Consider the following 25,980-nt stretch of genomic DNA (forward strand, 5'->3'; position numbering starts at 1 on the left):
TACTGGCAAATGATCGAAATAACCACTGATTTACAGTGACCTCAGATCTACACCTGTGGCCTTGCTGTGCACTGTAGAATGTCCCAGGGATATGCAGTATCTGTCTCAGGACTCTGAAATGGTCCCATGGGAACAACGTTAGTGTTAGTGGTTTAGGTTGAGATCTGGAAATTCTGTGGCACAGGGTGGAGCTATGCTCATGAAATGTACATCTGTAATACAGAAGGGGGATAATTTGGGCTGAATAGCACTGATCTTCTAAGCCAGTGTAAATTATGTGCATAAAGATACTGTAGGTGGGCTGCCCACCTGAGAGGGCTCAGCAGCATTCCCTGGCCACGTGTACCAGTGTGGGTTAGCATTCTTTCTGGAAGTACACATATCCCAGAGCCCATACATCATGCTCCCAAGGTTTTAGGCAAGGCTAATCTTTTCTGTTGTGTCTGGCAGCTTGCAGCATCCTACTGACCTTTGTAAAATATATAGCAGAGTATGGGATGGGGCTGATATAGGCCAGGAAGAGAGGCTGTACCAGTACAACAGGTCTGATTGTCTCTGTGCTTTTTGGGTACCCCAGCTGCTATACATCAAAGAGTGACAGAACTGAGTTATGCTAATTGGTAATCTGCCTACAGGTCTTGCATCAGACTATAAAGACAGGTAGGAGATGTGAACAGCCAAGTTAAAAAATGGAGTTGAACAGTATTGTCACCACAGAAGAGTCCTTGTGTGCTGTGCAGTGAGTCTGCACTCACTCCAGCATCTGTGAAATACCAGTGTTATAATGCAAATAACAATTCTCTAAAGCATCTGTAATTTAAAAAGTCTCACTTCTAAGGGAGTAAGTCAAGTCCATGTGATTTAAAGTCAGTTTCTGTCCACACTGACCTTCTCTAAATAACATTAATTTTTTATATAATTCAGCTAGAATTAAGGGCACCTTCTGTGTTTCTACACATTAAGTCAGTGCACATGATACATAAAGTATTGACCACCAATTTTTACCAGTCTTTTCAAACAACTATATCTAACTCTATCACCGGACAACCTTAGTTTTGTACCTTCTGTCACAACCCCTCAAAACTGGAGTCTTTTATTAGCTCCTCAAATTCTTCTTTCCACATTCCGTGACTCTTGCACACAGAAATGAATTTGGGGTGCTATTTGAGCAGGTAGTAGGGACACAGATTTCCTCACTGCCATATTGTTCACTGTTCCAAGAAATGGCTCTGCCCTTAGTAGGTATCAGAGGTGGTGGTCCCAGCCCTGCTGCCATCTACGTCCCTGCTGAGGCTTTGTAAACTTCTCTCTGGAGTGTTTTCCTTCCTTTGAATTTACACTTTCCTTCAACTCTAGTCAACCTAATAATTTCCCAAAGCTGCTTATAAAACTTTTGGCTGTGCTTGCCTATTATTTTTACCTCACTCCCAGTGTCATCAATATAGATGTTGATACACTCTTGTAAACTAAAGTGGCAAAACAGCAGTCTAAAAACCTAAAATTCCCAGAAGTGCTGGACCTTCAAAATCACATTCTATTTTTATAAGGACATTTGCTAGTTATGATTGATAGGAATTGGTACTTATGATTTCAAATATTTTCCATATTAATAAAACATAATCAAAATATGTTTAATACATTTTAGTTTGTTCTATGTTTTCTATGCTTCCCTATTTTTCTTTTAAAGCAGTCAGTATCAGTTCCTAGTGCGGTCCTACTGGTTCTTTTTCTTGTTTCATGATTACCAGTTAGTGCTGCTGATGTAGTTCTTTTCTTCAAAGCAAAAGAAACTGAGAAACACACATGGCAGTCTTCTGCCTGGGGTATGTTCCCTGCCCTGATGAGAACACAAGGTTTTGGGTAAGGTGCCCAAGCGTTTACACCGTTATTCTCTTCAGTAATCACCTTCTCAACAGACCAGGACCTACTGTGCCTCTAAAGCCTGCAAGACACCTTCCCCTTGCTGCTGCTGCTGCTGATGCTGCTGCTTCTGAGGACATTTTCCTTGGTTTGCTGGACATGAAGTTTCCACCCTGCTGTATCTCCTGAGCTCACTGCATTAGATCACCAGGATCAGCCTTTGCTTCTAGCACCTCTTTAGGTGGTGAATCCAACTAAATTTCTTCTCTCTTCTTGAAGGCCCATAGGCATTCCTCCACTGCTGTGACACTCATTGCTGCTCTGAAGGGTTCAAGTCAAGGAGGTTATGTCCCCATTTTGTGTTTGCCTGGGATGTTGAGTACTCCTACCTTGCTTTCAAGTTCATGCAAAGAGCCATAAACTGTTTGTGCCCCTTCATCTCCTCCCCATATCTTTTGCTTGTGTTTGTCTTGTGTATTTGACTCTCTATTTATTTTCTATGGATTCAGAGGTTTATGAGATATTTATTCTGCCCAAACTCTCTCTCTTTGTATGTTAGATTCTGTATTATGTTAGTCTCTTCAGGAGCCTAAGCAGCTGGCTTATATTTCAGCACTGAACAAACATGTGCCGAAAGTTAATTCTAGGGTTTTTTTTCTGTGAGTTTCTCTCTGAATGTTTCAAATACCAGCCATAGACTGTAAATCACTGGAATCCCGCCTTCCCCCCGCCCCCACCCCCGCATTCAGATTGATCCAAGGCACATTAGCAAATACTTCTAGGGTTTTGTTTGTGTTTTGGTAGCACGTACAGATTTGTGTCTTTTTTACTCTCATTCAAATTTCTTTACCACTTTTGTCTAAACAAAACTAACAATATTGAAAACAGCATTTCAGAATCGAATATTGCAAGGACCAAAGCTATCTTCAGACCACCTTCTTTTCCTCCTGGGACACATTGTTTACAGCTCCAGAGTCTACTTAAAGCAAACTAGCTCCATAGCTGAGAAGTCGGCTGATGAACAGTCAAGTCATATTTACAAGAAAGCTGCTTAACGACAGTCCTAAGCAAAGGAGGAGAAAAAGCTCTTTCCTGATTACCATGAGTTTAACTCTTGTATTGTAACCTCATGAATTCTGTTATTCCCATCCCTCAGCAACTTACACTTCAGACAGCAGATGAATGGTGGAGCTTTGTTGATGGTTGTACTCGTTGCTAGGGGACAGTCTGAGGGGGGTGAATCATGCCATTTACAGTCAGCCTAAAGGAACATTTGGAAATGTTTGAGCTTAGAAAGTTCCCTCTGTAGTCTGTCGTTGGAAATCGAGTGCTTTGTGGCTGTGAAAGATGATTTAGAAGTAGACATGATGATAACGAAAGCATTAAACACACTGGTGTCTTTAGTAGCTTGTACCTATGTAGGCGTCTTAAATCACAGTTTAAGTGTTTGATAATTATGTTCTTAGTTAAAAGCTGACCATGTGAAATGGTATCAAATCAAAATTATTGCAAGTTACATTAAACTTAAATACTACAAATTTTCATCATTGCTCTACTGTAAGAAGCAGGATTTCTAAATGCAATAGCTTGTGCAGGTCTGGATCTGAACTTTCTTGGATATTTCATTGGTATTTGCTTTATTTTACCTGCTCTGGGAAGGCGGCAGCTTCAGGTACCCTCAGAAAGAACTTGGTAGGTAGGTGAGGTTTTACAAGATCCATCTTCGGTGGAACACAGGTGGGTGAATAAAAGTGCTCCCACTATAAATGCTAAGGCACATTTTGGAGAGGACGTGGAGGAAGCCAGCTGGGGCTGACAGGTATGACACAGAATTACCGAGGGAAAACCCCTCCGCACGCATTCTGAGGCTCGTAGCCAGGGCTATGTGTTTTGCCCAAGGCGGGCAGCCTGCCCTCCGCAACCCCGCGTCCAGGGCCGGTCTCGGCGGAGCTCCGGGCAAGCCTGGGCTTGTTCGGGCCCGGGGGCAGCCGCGCTCCGCCGCCCGCGCCGTGCGGCTCGGGGCCGGAGGAGACTCGCAGCTACTCAGCATCTGCCAGCGTGCGTCCCCGCGGCCTGCAGCCCTTCGCAACAGCGCATCCCCCTTGCCCCCTGCGTGTTGAAGCAGTTTATCAGTATTTTTCGGACTACATCCGTCTCCCAGCGCATTTCAAAGCAAGCCAAGTTCTGTTCCTGCCCGGGGCTGCTTTGCTTTCGGCATCCGACCCGAGCGCGCAGCCGCTTCCCGCGCCGCCGCCAGAGGGCGCCCGGCCCCCGCCCGCCGTGGCCGAGCGGCGGCATCCGCGTTCCCGACCCCATCCCCGACCGAATTCCCGGCCCCATTCCTGATCCCATCCCCGTCCTGCTGCTGCGGCTGCACCTCCCGCACCCGCCTCCATACTGCCCGAGGCCAAATGTTTCCTGTAACACAGGCAGCCACCTTGAATGACGCGTGGGCATTTGGCACCTAACAGCATCCCCAGGAACGTTTCCTGGATAAGAAATTCGGTTTTTATAACCGTGCTCCATCATGCGCCCTCCCTTTCAATTGTCTTACTACTGGCAACACCTGGATCGGACTATGCAGCTGTTGCTTCTTTTCAGGAGTCTGTTCTACAAATGAGTTGCATCCAAGTTGTGAAAAGCATTCTTGTATCTGTCTTCTGTGAATAGCTCTATATAGTTTTCAAATACTAAGGTGTTTTGCTTTTGATTCTATTGATTAACACTCATATCTGTTGTAAGCACTGTAGTAAATGCTTTGAAAATTTATTTAATGAAATCTTTCCACAGGACAGGAAATCAAAAGGCTTCCAGAAATCAAGGTATGGCAGTCCATCTCTCTGAAGTGTTGAGAAACTATTAACCATTCTTTTTCTTTCCATAGCTGTTACACTCAAAAGCATACTTATTTCTCCATCCAACTACAACAGATGGTTTGCTTGCAAAACTCCATTCTTTTCAGGTCCCAAAACGACTGGGACCGAGTCTACATGGCTTACATAGTAAAGGGTTAATTTAACCACTTGTGCCCTCCTGGTCCATCCTCTCAAGAAACTGAAAACAAGTTGCAATTCATATGAGCGAGAGTTATCCCTCCTTGTCTGCAGGGCTGCCTAAAATGAGGACCCGCATGAAGCAGATCATTAAACCCGCTCTTTAGTGGGACAAACAGGCCTCTACAATGCACACCAGTGTCTATCATTTAGAAATGGTTTGCTTGCAAACTTCTCTGGTCCCTCAGGCACAACAACAGATGTCTCTCCCTCAGCTGATGCAAAAACACGCATGTACCCGTCCCCTTACCAAAAATATGTATCGAAGGTAGGTGGTAATAATAACCAGAATTTCAGATGTCTCGTCTGACTGTGCAAGATCCAAACTTTATTTTGTGAGTTCAGTATGATCAAACAAGAAACAGTCAGAATGCACTAAGAAGCAGCGGATGCACAGACTGATAAATACCAGAGACAAGCGATTACATCTGTGAAAAGTAGAACAAACTGTCAAACAGAAACCCTGACACAACCAAGCCCCACCGCGTGCCACCATGCATTACACTGTTCAGCTTCACGGCTACACTATTTCTTTTCAAGTTCTGAGCCTGCGATAAATAAAGCAGCAATCATCCAGATTACCTGGCATTGTTTATTTTCCTAACTAAAGACGGGATAAATTGTGCCCCGCAGGAGAGCAGCTGGCAGCCGGTGGGCGCTGTGGCCGCGGGACGGACGGGGCTGTCGGCCGTGCTCACCGGCCCCGTGCGGGAGGGAGCGCCACGGGCACCTGCTCCCGGTTCCTTCCGGGCCGGAGCGCAAGGGGGTGCCTCGCTCCGAGTTTTCCCTCTTACTTCTTTGAGCTGCACTAAGGGCGCGTCTGGAAGAACCCCTGAGAAGTACTTTGTGGAGAATTTCGTACTTTTTAAACCGTAAACTTCGGACCCGAGCGTTCCGGCTCGGCGCTGGCGCCGTTCCCAGCGGAGGAGGGCGCGGCGCCGGGCGGCTCCCGGCAGGTACAGCCGCCCCCGGCGCGGGCCCGCGGGCGAGATTGCTCGCGAGGCCGCGCATCACCTGGGTTACAGCGGGCAGGAGGCGCAGCCGCAGCCGCAGCCGCAGCCGCGGCCGCCCCCGGGGCCGCCCCCGCCGGGCGGGCAGAGGCCGCGGCCGCTCTCGCTGCCGCGTGCGGGCGATGCCCCGACCCCACACCGCGTCCCGCCCTGGCGGCCGCCGCCCATTGGCCGGCGCTGGGCCCCTCCGCCCCTCCCATTGGCCGCAGCCGCTGCCCGTCACGCCGCCGCGGCCGCCCGGGTCTAATTGCCGGGGCTCAGGCGCGCCCCACCACAGGTACCGGGGCGGCCGGAGCGGAGCGGCTGCGGGGCTGCTCGGAGCTGTCCCGGCGGAGCTCCGCGTCTTTGCTCCCGGGCATTCGCCGTGGCGGCTCAGCTCTCTCTTCTCCCGGCGTGGCTCGCTCTTGCCGGGGGAACCTCTTCTGCAGCCGCGGAGCGAACTCGGCGGGGGAAGACCGGCCTGTTGCCGTCGGGAGGAGGGACCGCGGCGAGCGGCCCCGCGTGTGCCCCCGGCGCGGGGCGGGGGAGCGATGAGCCGTGCATTGTTTGCCCTGTAGGCAGCGCCCGGCGGGCAGCGGGGCGGCGGGCCATGGGCTCCGCGCCTTTGTCTCCCGAGTGAGCCAGCCCCGCGCCCGCAGCCTCCCGCCGCCGCCCGAGCCCCGGCGACATGGACGTGACCGTCTCCGAGCTCCTGGAGCTCTTCCTGCAGAGCCCCTTAGTGACATGGGTGAGCAGAGCGGGGCGGCGGGGAGCGAGGGGGCAGCCGTGTCCTGCTGGGGGTGGCTGGGTCCGGTCCCCCAACCCTGCTGTCCTTCCTCCGGCAGGTGAAAACCTTCGGGGACCTGGGGAGCGGGGACCAGGACAACCTCGGCGTCTACATGGACCTGGTGGATGGCGTCGTCCTGAACAAAATCATGTTGCAAATGTGAGTGGGGCCGGGGGGCAGCAGACGTGAGGGGGCAGCGCCCTGCCCCTCCCGCGGGTGCCGGGGCTCCGGCCCGGAGCTTTCCTCAGGCGCGGGGGCGGCCTCGGGCCGGGGCGGTTTTCATTGTGGTTGCTCTTTGAAATTAACAGAAAACAGTAGGGGGGGAATAAAGCTCCGAACTAATCCAGGTCCAGTGTTCCTTAACTTGTTTTTCTAATCTTTTTTTGCGTGGTATGTGTGTGGTTTTCATATTATTTTCCTTTTTTTCCTCCCAGTTATCTTAGTCAGCGTTACAGTGGAAGGTGTGTGGCAGTACAAAGAAGGAAATGAAAGTACAGTATCAAATAAAGCTTTACTAGGAGGGTTTCATCTGAACTTTGTCTGCTCTTGCGTAAACTTTGATACTAAATACATAATTTGGAAAAACCTTTTAGGGCTACCTCTTTCCGGCGGCACTGTAAGGCGATGTGCTGAGGGAACTTAGAAATTGATTAAAAGGTGGAGTGCTGAAAATACCCTAACACCGAATAGAATTGCCGTTAGGACTTGTGCTATGTTTTTAACCACATCCTTTCCTGTTGCTGATCTACTGTGCTGCATGCAGAGCCTGACTCTTCTCTGTATTTTATTTTAAATATTCTGAAATGCATCTGAGGGAGAGTTTGTAGGGACAAGTGTCTAGCTTTCAGGGGAGGAGAGTTTGGAACTTAGTTTTGGCAGTGTGCTCTCTTAAGTGACTGAAATCAACTGAAGCTCGGCCAGTAGTTTGCAGTGCTAGTCCGAGCATTTAAATGAAGAATTAATGTTAGAATCCTTTAAAATCTTGAGAAATAACATTAAATCTGGCAATCAATGCCTCACCCACTCAGATTGTGAAATTTTGTTATCTTCTGGTACCTGGCTGCTCCACGTGAGAGGGTAATAAAATTTTCTTTTGATGTTACCAGGAGTGAAAATTGTGAACTGAAGCTTAAACAGTGAAGCTGGTGAAAATCCAGATTCAGAACAGAACCCAGATCAGCCAGTACATGGAGATGACAAACTGGTGGCGTAAACTAGCCAGGGATAGAAGCCTCTTGTAAAGAGAAAGCATAATTTCTAGAATTTTAAAAGGCATAATTACACTTTAAAAATATTATTTTCTGCAAATTAGAGCCTCAAGTATGAACGTTTAGGTCCAGGCTTGTAGCTTTCCAAGATGTGAGAAGTTAAATTTTGATTCCTGACCATTGTGTTTGGCACAGTGATGACCAACCTAACTATCAAAGAACAGCAGCTGAGTTGGCTGCAGGTTTAACTAAACAGCACTGTTATCTAATACGTTTGTGTCATTATATGTGCAATAGTCATCTTATTTCAAAACAAGAAAAATTAACCAAGTCCTAGTTAATAATGAATTTATGACGTGATGTGGCTTTTGAATGACTGTGGAATTGTTAGGAGAGTTTTATTAGGTGGTGAGTGCAAACTTAAATGTTTGTAATTAGCCATTGAACTATGTCTGAGAAGTTAAGAGTTGGTAAACTCTTGTTGGTTAAACTCGAGGGAGCAACTGAACAATGGTCTGGGGACAAGGAGGCAATTCTAAGATCTCATGGAAATAAGGAAAATAAGCTGAGTGCAGTGACACTAGTTGGCATTTTGTCTGATTTCCTGCAATTGTGAGAGGTGCCCTGGCATGTTTACAAGTTTTAAGCTGTCAGGTAAATAAGTTGGTGAGGCTTTGGTCTTTCTTTCTTTGTGTTTTTCCCCAACAAACATCTCTGGCAGTGGTGTCTTAGAAAGTGAAGTGTTGGAGCCTTTCAGGCAGCTTTAGCAGTGCTTCTAATGGTGACTAAAGAGCTTGAAACCAAAAGCTTTGTACTGAGACCCCAAGATTGTTTAATACAGGCAGGATTGCAGTTTTATTTAGGTCAGTATATCCTGACCTAGCAAGGCGCTCAGGAAAGGTGCTGACTGACCTTTACTTTTCCTTGATTTTGACTTTTGAAATTGCAGTGCAATTACTGCTTACATGTAAGTCAGGCAAGTCTTGCAAGGCATGTTTCTGTCTCACAAAGCTTTCAAAAAAAAAAAGTGTTTTTAAAAATTCTTGCTCATCAGTTTTCTTAAGTCCTGGTTCCTGAAGATGGATTTCAGTGCTTGGCTGGAGATTTTTTCCTGCTAAAAGCCTTCTAATGAGGGCCTTTGATAAATATGGAATTGGATTTGCCATGCCGTGATAGTGTTGATTGCTTGAAAGCACAGATGCAGGCATGCACACACATGTAGAGGGTAGGGGGAGGCAGGGTGAAAGAGCTGGGCTCCTCTTGTGTGTTGTTTCATTTTGAATTTTTTTTATCCTGCTTGCCTGATTATGGGAACAGAAATAACAGGGGCATGTGATCTTGCATCTAAACACCAGGTGTGATGCAGTGCTTTGCTGCAAGTCAAGCTGTTTCTTTCAGTGAGGATTTTGAAAGCCAGATTCTTGGGAAATTCATTACTAAAAATACAACATTTCTGCCCTGCAGCAAAGTAGATTTTAATTCATGGCAAAAAAAAGACAGGTGGATCTGTGAAGAAATCCAGATACACCTGTTGAGTGGAGGTTGCTGAGTGAAAGTAAGGCTTTAGCTGCTTGAGTCATGGGGGGGCTGTAGGAGTTCAGTCAGTCCCTAATTTCTGCTGTAATACTTCAGGATTTTCCAAAATGCTGTCTGGCAGCTTTGGGTGGAGAAGATCCCAGCTGCTTTGTGTTGCAGTGTCAATGTTTTTTAGGTGGTGGGTTCATCTCAGCAAGGCAGCTGTGTCACCAGAGGGATATGTGACAGCTATCTACTGCTTTTCCAGCCTGCCAGATCCCTGCTGGCTTTGTGACAGGAGGTGAAAATAGGGCTGTGCCTGAACTTCATCCCCTTCAGAAATGAACTGCCCCTGGGAATGCCAGCCCAGAATAAAATGTGGTCTGCTCAGGCTTGCCAAATGTAGCCATGGCACAAGGGCAGAGGAGGGGAATCTGGCCTGGGTTTAGGCAGACTGTATCTGTAGGACACCAGCTGTTGGGCTTTGCTGGTGATCCCTTTGCTTACTAGTGGTCTCTAAAACAAGCAAGACTGTTTCTAAGAAAGCTGAGCATTGATTCCCAGTAGGTGCACCTGGCTGTTAAATGAGTAAATTTAGTAGCAAGAGTCAGACAGCAGTGTTTGGTTTCCCCAGATTTATTAGATTATAAAACAAGAGAAATGATTTTTCAAATAATTCTGTTGTAAATGAATGGTTTCCTTTGCCTGCGTCCTGCTCAAGTGTATATCCCAACCTGATTGTGCATGAAGGACAACGTTGATTTTTGCAGACTTGCAGTACTGGCTGAATGCTCTGCATACTAAAGTGTTAATCTTCAAAGTGGAAATGCTGTGTTTCAAGCTTGTGTTGCTGATGGATTTATGTGTACCAGGTTAATGATATTCTCTGCAGACATACTTTAAAGAACTTTTTTCAGATGGCTGTGTGTCACTTCCTGGTATGAAATTAGCACGTGGTGGCACTGCAATGACTGCCTTCAGTGTTACAGTTGCAGCTGTGGCATAATATCTACAAGCATAAGCAAATATTTGCCTCATATAACTTCTCAAATAAAACTTCCTGTAAGAAATTACGTGGAGGTTTATGCAGGCACATAAGTGTTTTCACGTTGGCTTGTTCTAATTATCCTAATTGAAAATAGACTGCTCTCCTGTCAAAACATTTAGCAAACAGGAATGTGTGTTAGGAATACTGCTGATAATGCTATTTGTGTTAAAATCCTGTTATAAGAATGCACAATAATAGGTTTCTCCATTTCAATTGCTGTCATGGTTTGTGGTACCTTGATCTGTTGTCTTTAATTTAGACCACGTGACAGGAACAGCCACATTGCGAGTGCCCGCTCCTTGTGGTTTGTAGCAAATGGCACAAATACCAGAAGATATGTTAGAGATGTACATCTGCTTAACTTAAAGTTTTAGAATGCTGTATAGAGGTGCATTCTTCCACCATTTTCTAGGCAATTTAGGAATCTGCTAGCCTTAGTAGCATCATCTCATTTGATAGAGGAAGGAATTAGACTAGTCCCAGTGTGGTGTATTTTTGGTTAGTGCCTTGCCTGCAGAGCGAAGTGCCACAGGATGCTGGGCCAGTCAGGTCCTTCTGGCATCTCATAACCCTTGTGCCTGGCTTGAGGACTTTGCCCTTGCTCCTCAAAATGGCTTGTCAGAAATTGTAAGAATGGGATTGTCATTTTGGATTTTGAAATTTATTTTTTTTTAATGGTTAGTTTTATGACTTAAGGGATTGCATCATCATGTGCTTGTGTTGGTGGCCCCGTGCCTGCTGAACTTGTCACTTGATCTGTGTCTCCTGACTTTTCTTTCCTCTCTGTTCCTAGAAGACTTGAGCATGTATGAACCAGACAACTTCTTTAAAATGTTCAGGTATATAGTGAGGTTTGAGACTTTTTTCCTGTTTATCTGGCTTGGGTGGGTTTTTACTGGTTTGTGGAGTACTTCCCTAAGTCACACCTCAGCTATGCTGTCTCAGTCTTATTTAGGTAACTTTTTTTGATCTTGAGAAGTAGGTGGTTTAAAAAAAAAAAAGTTTTCATTATATTTGTGTGTAAGGGAAAGACCACACATCAAAGGACTGAAAAGGCATCTGAGGAGTTCAGGGATTTTTTTCAGATAAATCAAGACATGAATTTGTTTGGGTTACCTGATTAGTATTGCCAAAAAAAACCCCAACAAAACAAAACAAAAAACAAAAAAAACCAAAAAAACCAAAAAAAAAAACAAAACAAAAAAAACCCCACAACCAAAAAACCTGTCTCTTTAATTTTCAGTGTGATCGTGATCCTTAGAGTTTCGTTCCATAAAATTCTTGATGAACAAATTTCACCATATGGTCAAGGGCTGTAATGTTCAAAGTGTAGTACCAACAGCCCTGTCTTCTTTAGGGTAGGATTGTCTTTAAGCACAGAAAGAAGAAATAGGATCTTGCTTGTTGAGGAGGCATTGTTCCATTTTCCTGTGAAGACAATAACTTATGTGGCAGTTTGAAGTGTAGGCTGTGCTGGACTTCCACATCTTGTTCAGAGGGTCCTCTCTGAAGTAAGCTGGGGCGCTTTGTGAAGCAGGTTACACAACGTGTTCAGAAAACATGTTTTTGAGCTACATTCTATTTTCAGATACGCTTTTCATTTTTTTTGTGGTGGAGAAGTGGTAGGAGTGCCAGAGCTATGCCGTGCTGCAGCTTTGCTGGAGGTTAAGAGGACCTTGAGGTCAGTGGCATTAAGGGCTCTTGGAGCAATCAATTACCCTTAACGAAGATGATAGGATAAAAGCTCTGGAATTGCTCCTGAGGGGCCTGGTCCTGCTACTGCTTATGTTCTTGTAACACAGTCTCCACTGTGCCAGAATGAGCAGATCTTGTCTAGGAAGTAGTTGTTCTGTGTCTTATGTGCCTTAGAAAACATCCAAGTTCTGCAGTTCCACTGCTGCAGCTGTTGAGGAAATAGCCTCTGCTTTCCTGTGGCTGGTGTCCTGTGTTTTGTGGATTTTTGCTCCACTTTGTGCAGTTCTGGGAAGGATTGTCGAGTAGTGACTGGTAGCCAGTCAAAGATGTCAGTTCCTGGCCACAAACCTGGGAACACTGCCAGACAGTGACCAGTGCCATGGCACTGTGCTGCCTGCATGAGCTTTCACATGGAAGTGAGAACTGTAGGCTGACCCTTCTGTTTGGCCAGCTTCTCTTTACTGAATATTTCTTCCCTTTTAGCTTCCCACTTTGTTGTCATGGCCTTGCCTAAAAAAAGCTATGTCCAGCTTCCCTTGAGGTACAGTGTCTGCTCAGAGTGTACTGAAGTCAGGGTGCTGTCTGAGCTCAAGCCCAGGTGGCATTTAGTCTTCTCCCTCAACGAGGACCCATCCTGTCAAACTGTTACAAGTATGGCTTCTGCACTCCTCTATGTAAGCAGCAGTAATATGGAACACTTACTACAGATTTTACTTCAAAAACTTGTTGCAATTGCCTCCTTTTGTTCTTTCATAATTTATTATAGTATAAATACAAAGTCCTTTGCTGTTGGAAAGGCTGTGTAATGTCTTGCTAGTTTGTGCCAGTACTGGGCATCTGCTTAAATGCATGTACATAAATACTGTGTCAGATGTTACCTGCTGTCAAGGCAGTTTTCTCTCTTCTCTGTATTATCTATGTATTTTTTCATACTTATTCACATAGCACTGCTTTCACTCAAGAGGTGCTCTGGACCGGCTGTGCATTTTTAAAAAAAGTAAAGATATTTATGTAAACTCTTTGACATACTTATGTAAACATTGGCAAATATATTTTAAAAATAAATATTGGATCAGTTCCTCTTTTATTTCCTTGTCAACGCCTGAGTTCAATTGTTGGCCCTGGAAGAGCTGTGAATGGCTTAATTAACAGCCAGAGCAGAGCTCTGGGAGGCAGGTGTTTGGATTGTGTAGGAGTCTGCTGATAAGAGTCATTATTAAAGGACAAACACAAATCTTTGGTCTGTGCTATTGGCAGATAAAGATTTTTGGGTTCTGTTTTTTTTTCCCCAAAATCGTAGAGTGAGTGTATGGAGATGATCCGAAGGTGTACATTTGTATGAAATAGCTTGCATCTCTTTTTCCGTCTTATTTTTCATTTTAGAAATAAAATCTTTTCTGGTACAATTTTGATTTGTTTTTAAAATCAAACAAAAAACATAGCATGTATATTAGAGATCTATTAAATGGTATGGGGTTAATAAGTGCAGTATTTTTTTTTTCCCTTCAGTTTAGGATATATCTTTGCAGTTTTTACAGTGATCACCAATCAAGTATTAATACCCTTGTCATAAAACCCAAAGCCGAGGAAGGCATGATAGTATTTCCTAGACTTGCCTTTATTTGGATAAGGAAAACCCCATGTTATCAGAGACTGCTTTGATCTAGCTTGCACAAACTAGATATGCTCTTTTTTCAGGGAAATATGGGTAAGAAGGGAAGCTGACCTGAAATACTGTCTGGGTTGCAGTAGGGTACTTTGTGAAATGCAGGAAATATTTCCAACTTACACATAGGTGCAGAGATAACGAGCTTATTCTATCATGAATTAATGCTTATGTACCCTGTATTAATTCAGTGTATTTAATTCATAAACTTAAATGTACTACTGAGGTGTTAAGTCTTAACACCAATTTAGTAATATTTTATTTTCTTCCTTTTTTATAGAGATCCTCGACCAACCAACCAACGTGTCAACAACCATGTAAATAATGATACCTATCTTCGGGTTCAAAACCTGACCATCTTGATCAGAAACATTAAGACTTACTATCAGGTGAGATTTCTGCTCTCTGCTCATTAATTTGTGGTGACTGCTGTACTGATTTAGCTAGTGCAGGGGCTGGGGGCTCAAAGAAGCTTGCTGCAGGAAATGGAGAGGAAATTGTGTTTGTGTAAAGTACAAACCATGCTTTTTCTTCTGAAAATGACAATACGGTTATCTTCATCTATTCCTCATGGCCAGAGGCTGCTTCCTTGCCTTCCTCTTTTTTTTTCTTTGAAGAAGTTGTTGTCCTCAAAGACTGTCAGCATTTGGAGATGTATGTACTAAAAGGGCTGTTTTGTGGTAGGGTTGTGTATGTGAAGGGATTTGCTGAAATGGAAGTAGTGTTTCTAGGTATAAGACTTTTTTTAAAACAGGAAACCTTTTCTTAAAGGGGCTGCTAGAAAACAGAATATTGATGAAGAAATGTTTCTAACACTAGAATATAAATCTTGAACTGATAGGAAAGACAAGTGTGTGCTTAGCTTGAAGGTAGACTTCTTACACTCTGTACTTTGGTGTTCAAGTAGTTGTTTGTTCAGAACTCCTCCAAGAGAGCAAAGTGCAGGAATGACTGCAGAGTCTTGCACTGCACTTGTTGGGTGTCATTCTTGAGCTGTCAGTGTTCCTCTACTGTAACAGTGCTCCCCTAAAACCAGGGTGGTGACAGCTGAGCACTGTTGCAGAGTTACGAGCATGTTGGCTGCTGCTGGAGAGCCATAACATGAAGTCTGGTACTCTAAATAGAATTTCTGTATGCTCACTGTTGTGTATATTTGGACTTCTTAGTGAGGAGGTAACTGTTCTACTGTTTGTTTCTACATGTCTTTTGCCAGATTTGAATGCTGTGCAGTATATAAACCAGGCTGAAACCACTTAGGATTGTTAAAATGCTTCTGTGTGTCTTAATCATATAATGAGCAAGTCAGCTAAACTGTAGGGGTTGATGCCACGGTGTTTACCCTGGACACTTCATCTTTTCTCTATTTATAGAAGAGACTGTGTATTGGTTTTGTGTTCAAAATACAGAAGATATGTAGAGTAGTGCCTTTTCGTGCCGTTCTCTTCCAAAGTGTGCCTACTGCTCTTCCGTGTGATTGCCACAACTCTGCTCCTGGACTTGCTTAGGGAAGTTTGAAAAAGAGACATGAAAAATGACTAAGATGTGCTGTGTGACTCATCTGTGCAAGTTCCAGTAGCCTGCTAGGAAAACGAAGTAACTCAGGTTTGAGATGGTGTAGGGGAGGATGTCACGTATTTCTCAAGATCACTGATCTGTGTCTCTTGTTGAGATCTGGAGGTGCTGATGTGATGTGATGTCATTCCTGAGACTTATGATTTCTAAGGGGAAATTCCATTTGGTCATAACTAGAGGCTGAAGTTTGGGGTTTAGTGGGGTGGTTTTTTGTTTTGTCTTGTTGCTGTTTGTTTCTGTAATTCAGTGGCTAGTTTAAGTGTATATGGAGTCTACAAGAAAGAGGGCTAGGACTAGTCTTTCTCCTTGCCCCCACAAGATTTGCTGTCTTAGAGTCTGGCACTTCAGGTATTGAAACTTTCACTCATGAGCTTTTTTTCTTTTTTCTGTTTCTTTTTTTTTTTTCCTTCTTTCTTGAAGCTGATACTCTGACCTCTTTTAAAAGTATCTGGAGCAAGATTAGAGTCAGGAAAAAAGAAAAGTGATTCAGAGTCGTGTTATGTTGCTTGTTGACCTAGCTGTTGAGCTAATCAAATAAAGCTAGTAACAGGTAAAATAGGTTAAGAGACAGAATTTTCAATGGGAAACAGTAGCTGAGGCTTGCAGTAGCAGCTGTAGCAATGATGTTCCTATTGTAGTCCAGAAATTAAATACTGTGAATCTCTGCCTGAGGACTATATATACAGTATGTAAACAAAGCAGTCGTGAGAAAGAGCTCATCAGTTTTTGTATTTGGCCCTGAAAATGTAATTACAACAAAGTTTAAAATAAAATAACTTTTTTGTGGCAATAAGATTATATAAGAAACTTATATTTCCTTGACACAATCAGATCTTCAGGGCAAATCCAAGGTCTTGATGCTAATCTGAGATTCCCTTTCATGTGGTGTGTGCAGCTTTCAACTCTCCGTCGTCTGGGGGTAGTTGAGGCCATCTATGCTGTAATTGACCTCTGTGTGAGATTGATGTGTAGTATAATGTTGCATCTGAGCCTCCAAACATCTAACAGAGACATGAGTATTCTTGTCATTTAGTATATGATTTAAGTAGGTTTTGCTAGGGTTTTTTTTAACACGCAGCTACATAGGTGCTATGGGATATTAAATATTCTTAATAATTAAATGCTGTTATGCTACTTCTCTTCTGAATAGTAGAGATTTTTAAAATAGGCTTAGGTTATGGGCATTATTTAATGAAGCAGTATAAATACATTAGCCTAAGTTAAAGTGAGGGTAGTGTCTTACTGACTGAAAACATGTTTGCAGACTGTGAGGGAGAAGTTTCTGACAAATAATAGGAACACAAATTTTCTGCTTGCTCAAGAGAAACAAAAGTTCCTAAAAACATGATATTTATTGACCTTGACATTTTACACTCCTCTTCACTTAATGGACCAAAGTCAAGTTTATGGTATAATTGCTGAATTTGGGAGACCAGATCATGTAGAATGAAGTGTCATTTTCCTCCTCCTTTTTTGAAGGACATGGGTAGGTGTGAAAGAATACTTGTCCTTCTCTGTACTGGGCAGGAGCAACTAAGAGGGTGACATAAATTCATGGTACTGTAAACAGTATCTGAGGAAAGTGACATAAGTGCCTACTAAAATTAATGCTGATATTCAGAAGGTAGTTGACATTTCAGATCATGTAATTGTCTAGTCTGTCTAATATCAGATTTCTCTGTATAGCTGATCTCTTCATTAAAGCAAAACTCTCATTAATACAGATAATGCTACTTCAGAAAACAAGGACAGGTCTGTTCCAGAAGCACAATTCCAAGTATTACAGTGTTGGCACTTTCCTGATCTCATAAGCTGAAGGTTTCTGCTGGAGATACATATGAGCAAGCCAGGTTGTTGGTGGAATTTGGGTTTGATTTAAGCTTTAAAGATCAGCCCCTGTATATGCTTTACCAGACAGAACTTGGGAGAGGTTAGTGCAACGAAGAGGCCTTTTTCCTGTTTGAATAACCTCTCTATTTTAGAAATTTGCTGACTGAATTTGATCATTTGCAATTTTCTGAAAAGTTGCCATCTTGCAACTTTCAACTGCATGAGACTTTATTGCTGGTAGGTACTAAGAAAAAGTGTCAGGACTCTTAAAACAGAGGACAACACTGGTTGTTGCTGGCTTTGGTGGCACTTAAATTTATTTGTTGGCTAGGTAATACATGTTATCTTTGCATTGCCAACTTTCTCAATAGTTGTACCTTCACAAGTTTTATTGACTTGAGAGGCCCCCTCTTTTGAAACCGAGCATATGACTCATTTTGCTGTGGGATTTTATGAGCGTTCAAGATAATGTCATTAATTGCATTTAATAACAGTTACACTACTGGTTCACTAGAGAAATGGCTGATCATAAAACTTCTGGAATTGGTGCCATATCTTGGAAAAGGCTGAACACAGCAGAAAGTTTGCTCATAGTGTGAAGTTTATGTGACTCTTTTTGTTCTGAATTATAATGCTTGTCTGTCTTTAAACCGAAAGAAGATGGAAGAGTGTTAGAAAATCAGAAAGGTATTAGCCTCTCCCTTTGCTGTGTTGTAGAGGATATTTAAATCCTGTAGGTGCTGCTACTTGAAGATTCCATGTAAGAGCAGCGCCTGATATCTGCAGTGCTTGGATAATATGCTCATACCTGTAGAGTTTTGGAAGAAGCCTAAGGCAGGCTGGCAGGGGAAGCTTGAACTGGCTTTATTGAGCTTCCTCTGCTCATGTGTCAATCTTTTGATTTAGTGTTTTTTCTAAGGAACAAAAAAATCGCTTTGATACCAGTAAACAAAAAAGTTTTAAGAAAGGGTCTGTTTTGAAAACAGCTAGTTTCCTAACCTTCAAAAATGTCAGTAATCACTCCAGCAGTACATAATGTACTCTCAAGCAAAAATTCCGTGCATTTACATGAAAATCTTGAAGCTGACAAAGAAAAGAATGTGATCATTCCTTGGCTATGCCTGGATGGGTATTATGGTCACATCTGGAGTATGTGGATGAGAAGTGCTATTGGAAGAAATGCTACAGTGTGGTCATGGCTGTATTTTTGTTGCCTCTATTCCCTGCATTTATGGCTTCTAAATACCTAATGGATTACCTCGTGTTTCTAAAAGGCTGGAAATATCTCTTAATTAAATAAGTTGAACTGAGGCACAATTCTGACAAGAGTTGTGACTGTGTGGCATGTGCAACTTCAGTAAGAAACTCGTAAAAACCCTTAGTGTTCTCATTAAAGTGAGGGGGATGGCTAAAGGGAAGCAATTCTCTGAATTTTTAGAGACTCTTACCACAAATCCTACTGTCCCCACCTAAATCACTTAGCTGGGCCCAGAGATCATGGAGGGCATGGATGCCTTATTTCTAAGGCATATTTCTTCAGACATGTGTCCTCCTTTTGCTTCACTGCTCTATACTTGTGTAAAACAAGTGCAAGCAGCAGAGTTTTTATCAGGTGTGTTAAAGGATGTTAGGTACTCATGAGTTGCTGAGGCTGTTTCTAACCTTTGGAATAGATAGGAGTTTGTTTTCAGGCTGAGGCAAATGCTGGTTTTCCCTGTGGATCAGTGAAGGTCTTGCAATACCAATAGCTTCCAGATCAGTAAACAACTCCCACTTCTGTAGTTGAAGCACTGAGTCAGGTTTGGAGCTCTTAACTGACCTGCCAAGAGAAATTCCAACTTGGAGCTCCAGATTTGGGCACGGCTTAGGGACTAGCAACTGTACTCAATCTATAAATAAAGTTCTGGAAGTAGCAGTGTCCTCTTTTCTGAGCTGGAATCTTTCTCTACTAGGCAGGCTACTTCAGTGGGCTAGTCTGTAGGAAAGTAAACAGCAAAATGCTAGAAATGCACATAAATGCACACACCCTGAAGTCAAAAAAGTATTTTTCTGTTCTTAGGGGAAAGTTTGTACCGGCAGTGGCCTGCTAAAATAAGATAAAACTGAATTTCTTTGCTAGCTTTGTCCATTTGATGGGTTAAGCTATACTGTGCCTGAGTGACTGCTTTCCTTTGACTCCTATTCCCTAGGGAACTGTTTTGGCTTAGGGCCAACCTTTCTTCATCTTGAGCTTTAAATTCCAAAATTATTAACTGAGTGTCAACTTTCTCATGAACAAAGATATCCGTACAAAGGTATCCTAAGGTTCAAAAGAAACTTTTTAATTCAAACGCTTTGCTGATGTCATGTCCTCCTAAGTGCAGTTCTCTCCCTTTTCTGTACAGTTAAGTGGGCTGTGTTCATAGAGTCTCCAAAATTTTCTGCATTGGCAATTGTGCTGTTGCAGCTACCGGAGGTAGTGTGCATGTTCTTGTGGCCTGAAGTTACAGCTGCATAAAGCAGCAACAGGGAGAAGCCATGAAGCCTCTGTTTTTCACCAGACTACAATAAATAAACCAACTCCTGTGACAAATAATTACTTGTAAGGTACTATTGTAGGGATGGTCTGTGTTTCATTGAGGCAGTGGGCCTTTCAGGACTCGAGATTCTGCCACTGGCACAACCTGGAGTAGAACCTTATTAGCTGTGTGTTTGCTTCTGCTTCTGTTCTTCATTTGACTTCTAGCTAGTTTAAACTTGCTGCAGGCACAGACTGTCTGCATGTATTTATGCAGTACTTAGCTTAATAAAGCTTTCTTGGTTCTGCAGTGACAAAAATATTTTGAGTTAGGCTTTCTCTTCTGCAGGAGCATGATCATGAGGCATGAAGCTTGCATGTAAGACTGGTATTGTCCACAGTGAATTGTGAAGACATTCACTTACTGCAGGGCTGTGTGCAGGGCAAGGGAGTGACTGACCTTGGTGCTGCTGTTCTGGGAAATGCTGAACCAGTGATGTTAGTCTTTGATTTAGTTCTTCAGCTGAAATGGGTACCACTCTTCTGCAGTGGAACAAATACAAGAATCACAAAAATCATGATAATTTTGTATAGGTCCTGTTATCAGGTATTTCAGTGGGAAAGAGACAGACAAGTGACTCATCACTAGCAGCCAGACTGTCTGATGCTTTGTTAGTGACAGTGGTCTTGATCATTTCCAGAAGAACTAAACAAACATTTCTGCTTCAGAGTTGAAATAAGTTTCTGAAGAGGTCAGTTTTAAAAGTGTTCCCAGGCTGGTGAGAGGTACCCCATTCCAAGTGACTTAGTAGCATGCTGTTGGACAGCTGATTGAGATTACTGGCTTTGATTCCAGGGTGTGTTTTGGCTGATAGATTGAGTTCTATCTGGAAGTTCAAGGGAGAACTATTTTAGAGACCTGTTTTTTTTCCTTGAGGCTCTATGTGCATTTTAATGCAGAATGAAATAGTGACCTCAAACAGATGGAAGAGAATGGTTTGACTTTTAAACTACTTTTCTCCTGGAGCTAGAATATGGGAAAGGGCAGAATAGTCTGACATATGTCTGTGATCTTGTCTTTGTTTTGCTTAATAGGCTAGAGGGGTGTGAATGTATTGTGCAGACAAATGAAGAAACTGAGCTAAGAGAGTGTCCTAACATACAGTGGCAGATGGAGGAGACCTGTAAAATTTTACAGTATGGAATAGCTGTTTGGCTCCCACATGGCAGCATTTACTTAACCTCTGACATGTTAATTGAGAGCAATTCTTGGGATGTCTGAACTGCGGAATGCACAGTGTCCTTTATATGGCTTAAAAGGGAGTAATGTGAGAGTGTGTGTGTGACTTTCCTTAACGAAAGCCAAGGCCTGATGTTAATCTCCTTGACTGTTGCTGTTATTACCAGTGCTAAAGCCACTGAGTATTTCAGTCCTCTACCACTTATGTAGTTTTGAATATTAGGTTTGAGATGTTAGTTGCTGTTCAGACAGCCATGTTCACCCCTGCTGCCTCAGTTTTGGACAAGTGTTCTATTTTTGTTAGCTGAAATTTTGCAAAGGGGTGAATTAAGTTGCATAGAGCCTACCAATTTTGGGTAAGCTAGAAAACAGCCTGCATGCTACTTACAGCTGAAAATAGCTTTGAGGTTAATTTTTTTGCTAAAGATAATAAAAAATGAAAGCCAAAGATTACTTTATTGCCTGTGTTTCTGTAACGAGTTCCGTGTCATTTAGTACTTTTCTTTAAAAAGTCTTTAAAGAGAGAAGATGAATTCCACAAATGTATAAAGTATGATTGCCAAACAGTCCCCTAATTGCATACCAGTTCCCAAAGCAATTAACTTCTGCTTTTTAATGGCAGGTAGTAAAGGAAAGTGATTTATATTTGAAATTTATTGGCATGTTCTGCCTGTAAAAGTGGTATTTAATCCAGTGTCACTTTCATTGAGGTTATTGTCACAGTCTGTATTGTGATATACAGGGTTCAGTCCACAGCCTTGATTTCATGGAACTCTGACTCCAGATTAAGGTCTGGTGTCCAGGCTTGTTCCAGGCAGTGATCTGTGGAGCAAGCAAAGGTGTCTCTTTGTGCCTGTAACTCAGCTGGCCTTGGCTTTCTGCTCAACAGCATCCTAGTTCAGCTGTTGATACAAAGGTCTGTAATGAACTCCCACCTTTTTGTACACTGCTCTTTTTAATGGCTTATTAGACCTGTTAGCAATCCTTCCACAGTTCATTTTCATCTCAGACAGGTATTTGAGATGTCTTTTAAAGCAATGCTTTGCTGTCCTTTTGAAGGAGTATCATGCTTCAGAACTGTGTGGGAGATCATGGATCTAATGCAGAGTTTTATTTACTTCTGAAAGCTTTTGTGGTTTGTGTTGTACAAGTCTGCTTGAGCTTATGTTGACCTCCAGTATTTTGGCAAATGTGAGTGCTCTTGGGCCAAGAGATGGGTGTGAAGGTTCTGGAGACACCTATCCTGGCTAAGAATGATGGGATTTATCCTGCTGAGCAGGTCACTGGACCAGAGAAAGTCACAAACCTGGGGACAGGAGGGAGTTTGTGTGCTCATTTCTTTGCTAAAAATAGACCTCTTCTGGTGAGCTATTTCCTACTTTACATGGTGTATGGACTTTACACCAACACAAGTTAAGACAGGCACCTGCTCGTGAATGCACAGAAATTGAAATGCTGTCACTTCCTCATGCATATATCTCCCATTTGCATATGTTGAGTTTTGAAAAGAAGGATTTATAAAATGAGCAAACTCGAAGGAGCAAATAAAGCAGCAAATTAAAGTGTGTGCACATTGTATTTTGAGTAAGCAGAATGACTTTTTGAAATAGCTGTTCAGATAAGCTGCTTGAATATAAGTTGTGTGAGCTTGTGCCTCTCTGTTTTCCATTATGATTAAGAGATGGAGTTGAAGGAGAAGTTAAATGTTTAAATTCTGCTGGGTCCTCATATGGCCAGTAAAAGTGCCTAAATAAAAATCTGCTCAGCAGACAGAAATGGCCCCTGTGGAGTTGCCACTGTCTGTTCTCTTTCATAATTAGCATTATTAAAAGTCTCTAGATGTTTATTTAATTTGTTTTTTAGGCTTAAAATGGCATCATTTGTGTGTGTTAGGTGATCAAGATAAGTGATAGACATCTGCTCCTTTGGGAGCTGGTAGGAAAGACTTGTCTTGGCACAAAGGAAAAGTACTGTATTTGTATCCATTTTCACAGGGCAGGAAGATATTTATTTAGTAGGTTATTAATACTTTTAAACTACAGTAGATGCTCTTTCTCTCAAGAATTTGCTTTTATTTACCTTGCATAAACAGACTTCAGAAATGTCTGAGTTGTTAGCTGTATGTTTAAGAAGCAAAAGAAGGATAAGTTCCCTTTGGAATCTTAGAGTTCTTGGGTGTCTTGGTTTGTTGTTTGTGGGTTGTGTTGTTTTTGTTTGGTTTTTTGTTTGGTTTTGTTTTTTTCAATGGTGCTTTTTCAATGGTGTTTTTTTCAATGTATCCACTGGAACAGTTTTTGCAAGGGAGTGGAGCATCAAAATTATATCTCAGTAAGATCTGTTAGTGTGCAGTGTGTGTTATAGGGGAGGGGAGGTTGGTGCTGAGTTTAATGCCTGGTTCATTTTGGAGCAGCTGTGTTACAGTAAAGCTAAATGACTGGGGTCCCAAGGAAGGCACGAGCATTTACTGGTATAAACTGGAAGGGGGTGAATTTCTTTTAGAATTTTTTGATACTATGGGCAGAGTTACTAAGTCTGTTAAAATGGTCACTTGTCAGGATGAAGTTTCTGAAGAAAGTGTCAGTCCCAAGAAGCAGTTGCTCTAAAAGTAAAGTACGCTTCACCTAAAAAAACCCCAAACCAACCAAATGTTAAAAAAAAATCCCAAAAACTATAAAGAACCCCAAGCAAAACCAACCAACCAAAAACCAGCAACAAAAAAAAAAATCCCTCAAAAACTGCAGTCATGAAAAAACCCCTACAGTTAAAGCTCTTCTAGTTTGACTAGTAACCTGATTGAGTTATTTGGAGTCTCTCAAGACTGTGTAGTTACTTCAAAGCAAAACAACAATTCATCTACAAGGAGCTGCCTCTTTAAGGTAATAAGTGTCTTACGGCCAGTTCTTCAATGCTGGTATTTAAAAAAGTGAAAGAAACCTCCAACAGCCAAACCAGAAAAGCCTCATCTGTGTTTGTTCTGTGTTTTCCTGAATATTCAAAAGCTGTGTGTCAGTATTGAAAGCTTTCTCTTTGTTTTCAGAGTTTGTGGCAAATGCTTATCTGAACAGCATGTGGATGTATTTTTACAGTTTTACATGCAGAAGGAATGATTCCGTAGTAGAGGATCACAAAAGCTGCCATTATTAGAAGCCTTGCTTACACTTCAGTGCTCTGGCACTTAAGCTAGCTCCCAGGTTCCAGTCATGCAGAAGGAACTAAACCAGAGTGCTCTAATTCTCAAACTTGGTAGAGCTGTCTCACATTTCTTCCAGTATGCATTTCCTTTGTAGCCTGAGCCAAAATCAAGATTGGAGAGGTGATTTTCATCCCCTTTTTTCACTTAGCTCATTCTCTTTTTATGAATTGTTAGGTCCAATTTCTGTGCAATTGAGGGATTCAGATTTCAAATCATTTATTTTTACTTGAAGATTTGTCTTCCCTTATACGCAGCTGCAGTTTGGCCTTTTGTTTCCTAAAGCATTTGCAATTGTCCTTTCTTTGTATGGCATAGGACCTGATTTTAAGGTCCTAGAGGACTAGAGGTGCAGAGCATCTTGCATAACAGGGTCTTCAAACAGTTTTGCTTTGAAACCCTTGGATATTGTGAGACCAGAGCTGTCTGCCAGATCATGATTTGTTTTGGTTCTTCTTGACCTATTGCTCACATATTGCAGCTTTTACCAGTGTGAGGTATGTATCACACTTGATCAGCACTTAGAGGTTTTGCTGTGTTTATGGCAGCTGCTTGAATATCTAAAGAAGATACACTGGCTTGTTTTCCCTATCTTGAGCTTAGCAGGGCACCTAGTTTTGGAGGCTTTGAGTGCTCTGCCAAACCTGCTGTAAGAGAGACCCACTGAGATGGGAGAGCTGAGTTGGCATGAGAGAGTAAAAAGCAGTTGTTTTTATAACCCAGTAAATTGCTGTGCTCTTCTAGTACACAGACTTTGCAGTCAGGCTTGTACTGTCACCCATTTATAAAGAACAACTCATTTAAAGCTTCTTTTCAGTAGGCTTTTAAACAAGTAGAAAATATGCTTATAACTAAGTAGATATAGAGTTATTGGTAATAACTCTTGAGACTGTAAAGGAATAATCTTAAATACCAAATACATAAAAAACTTCAACAACAAAAAAACCCCAAACCCACAAGCCACTTTGATCTTACTGATACTCATGCAAGTATCTCCCTTCAGGGTGCATTAATCTTAATTCCACTAAGTATTTTGTAAGTTAAGAAAATTAATGGTGAAGAGTGATTTATTTTTAGTTGGTTAAATGCCTCTGAATGGTGCTTAAAACACAACCAAGTTCCTGAACAGCTGCTTTTTCTGTAATAGGTAGCATATAATTCCCAGCTCAAAACTTCAGCAGTAACTCAAGTAAAATACTTAAGTCACTTCCACCAACCATATTTAATATGCAAAGGAGGTGAGAAGCAGATTGGCCTTCAGCACATTTGTTTTAAATAAGCTTTTCTATGTGTGTTAATTTTGAATCAGTGAATCTGGGATTTTAAAGCAGCTGTCTGACTAGAGTGCCAAAGGAGGTTATCAGGTCAACGCTAGATTTAAGTCATTATAGTTGTGGGGGTTTTCTGTTCTGTGTGTCGGGTTTTTGTTTTTGTTCTGTGGGGGGTGTTTGTCTGTTTTGGTTTTAATATATAGTGTTGCAGTTTGAGTAGTTTGTGTAACTGGTAAAGAGGTGCTGATAGATATATCTGCATAAGCAGAGGCTGGGAAATACTCAGTCCTTGTTTTTCACCCCCAAAACAAAGCCATATTGAAAATAAAATCTCACACACACACTCCTCCCTGCCCATAAATTTATAACAAAGACTAGCTTTCTGAACTGTGGGTTTCATTGTATTTGTGTGTGTTGTTTTTGGGGTAGTTGGTTTTTTTCTTCTTTAGAAAGAGTAAAGCATGCTGCTGGTATGTGCTGTGACCTTGCAGTTGGTTCTCTATTTATCCTCTTTGGTGCCTGTGGTGGGGAGTGTTTGACTGCCACAGTGTTCTTTTGT

General features: G+C 42.4%; 1 protein-coding gene across 1 annotated transcript in view; it reads left to right on the plus strand.

Moving 5' to 3' along the window:
- The first annotated feature begins 6,235 nt into the window (after positions 1-6,235).
- Positions 6,236-25,980, plus strand: part of CCDC88C (coiled-coil domain containing 88C) — a 94,976-nt gene continuing 75,231 nt past the window's right edge. The window contains exons 1-3 of the mRNA XM_084208149.1: positions 6,236-6,650; positions 6,748-6,848; positions 14,102-14,210. Coding sequence (XP_084064275.1) covers positions 6,591-6,650; positions 6,748-6,848; positions 14,102-14,210 — 270 coding nt within the window. The 5' untranslated portion in view covers positions 6,236-6,590. The remainder of the gene's footprint in view (positions 6,651-6,747; positions 6,849-14,101; positions 14,211-25,980) is intronic.

This window comes from Fringilla coelebs (genome assembly GCF_963513975.1).
Source record: "Fringilla coelebs genome assembly, chromosome: 6".
In the NCBI taxonomy this organism is placed as follows: Eukaryota; Metazoa; Chordata; class Aves; order Passeriformes; family Fringillidae; genus Fringilla; species Fringilla coelebs.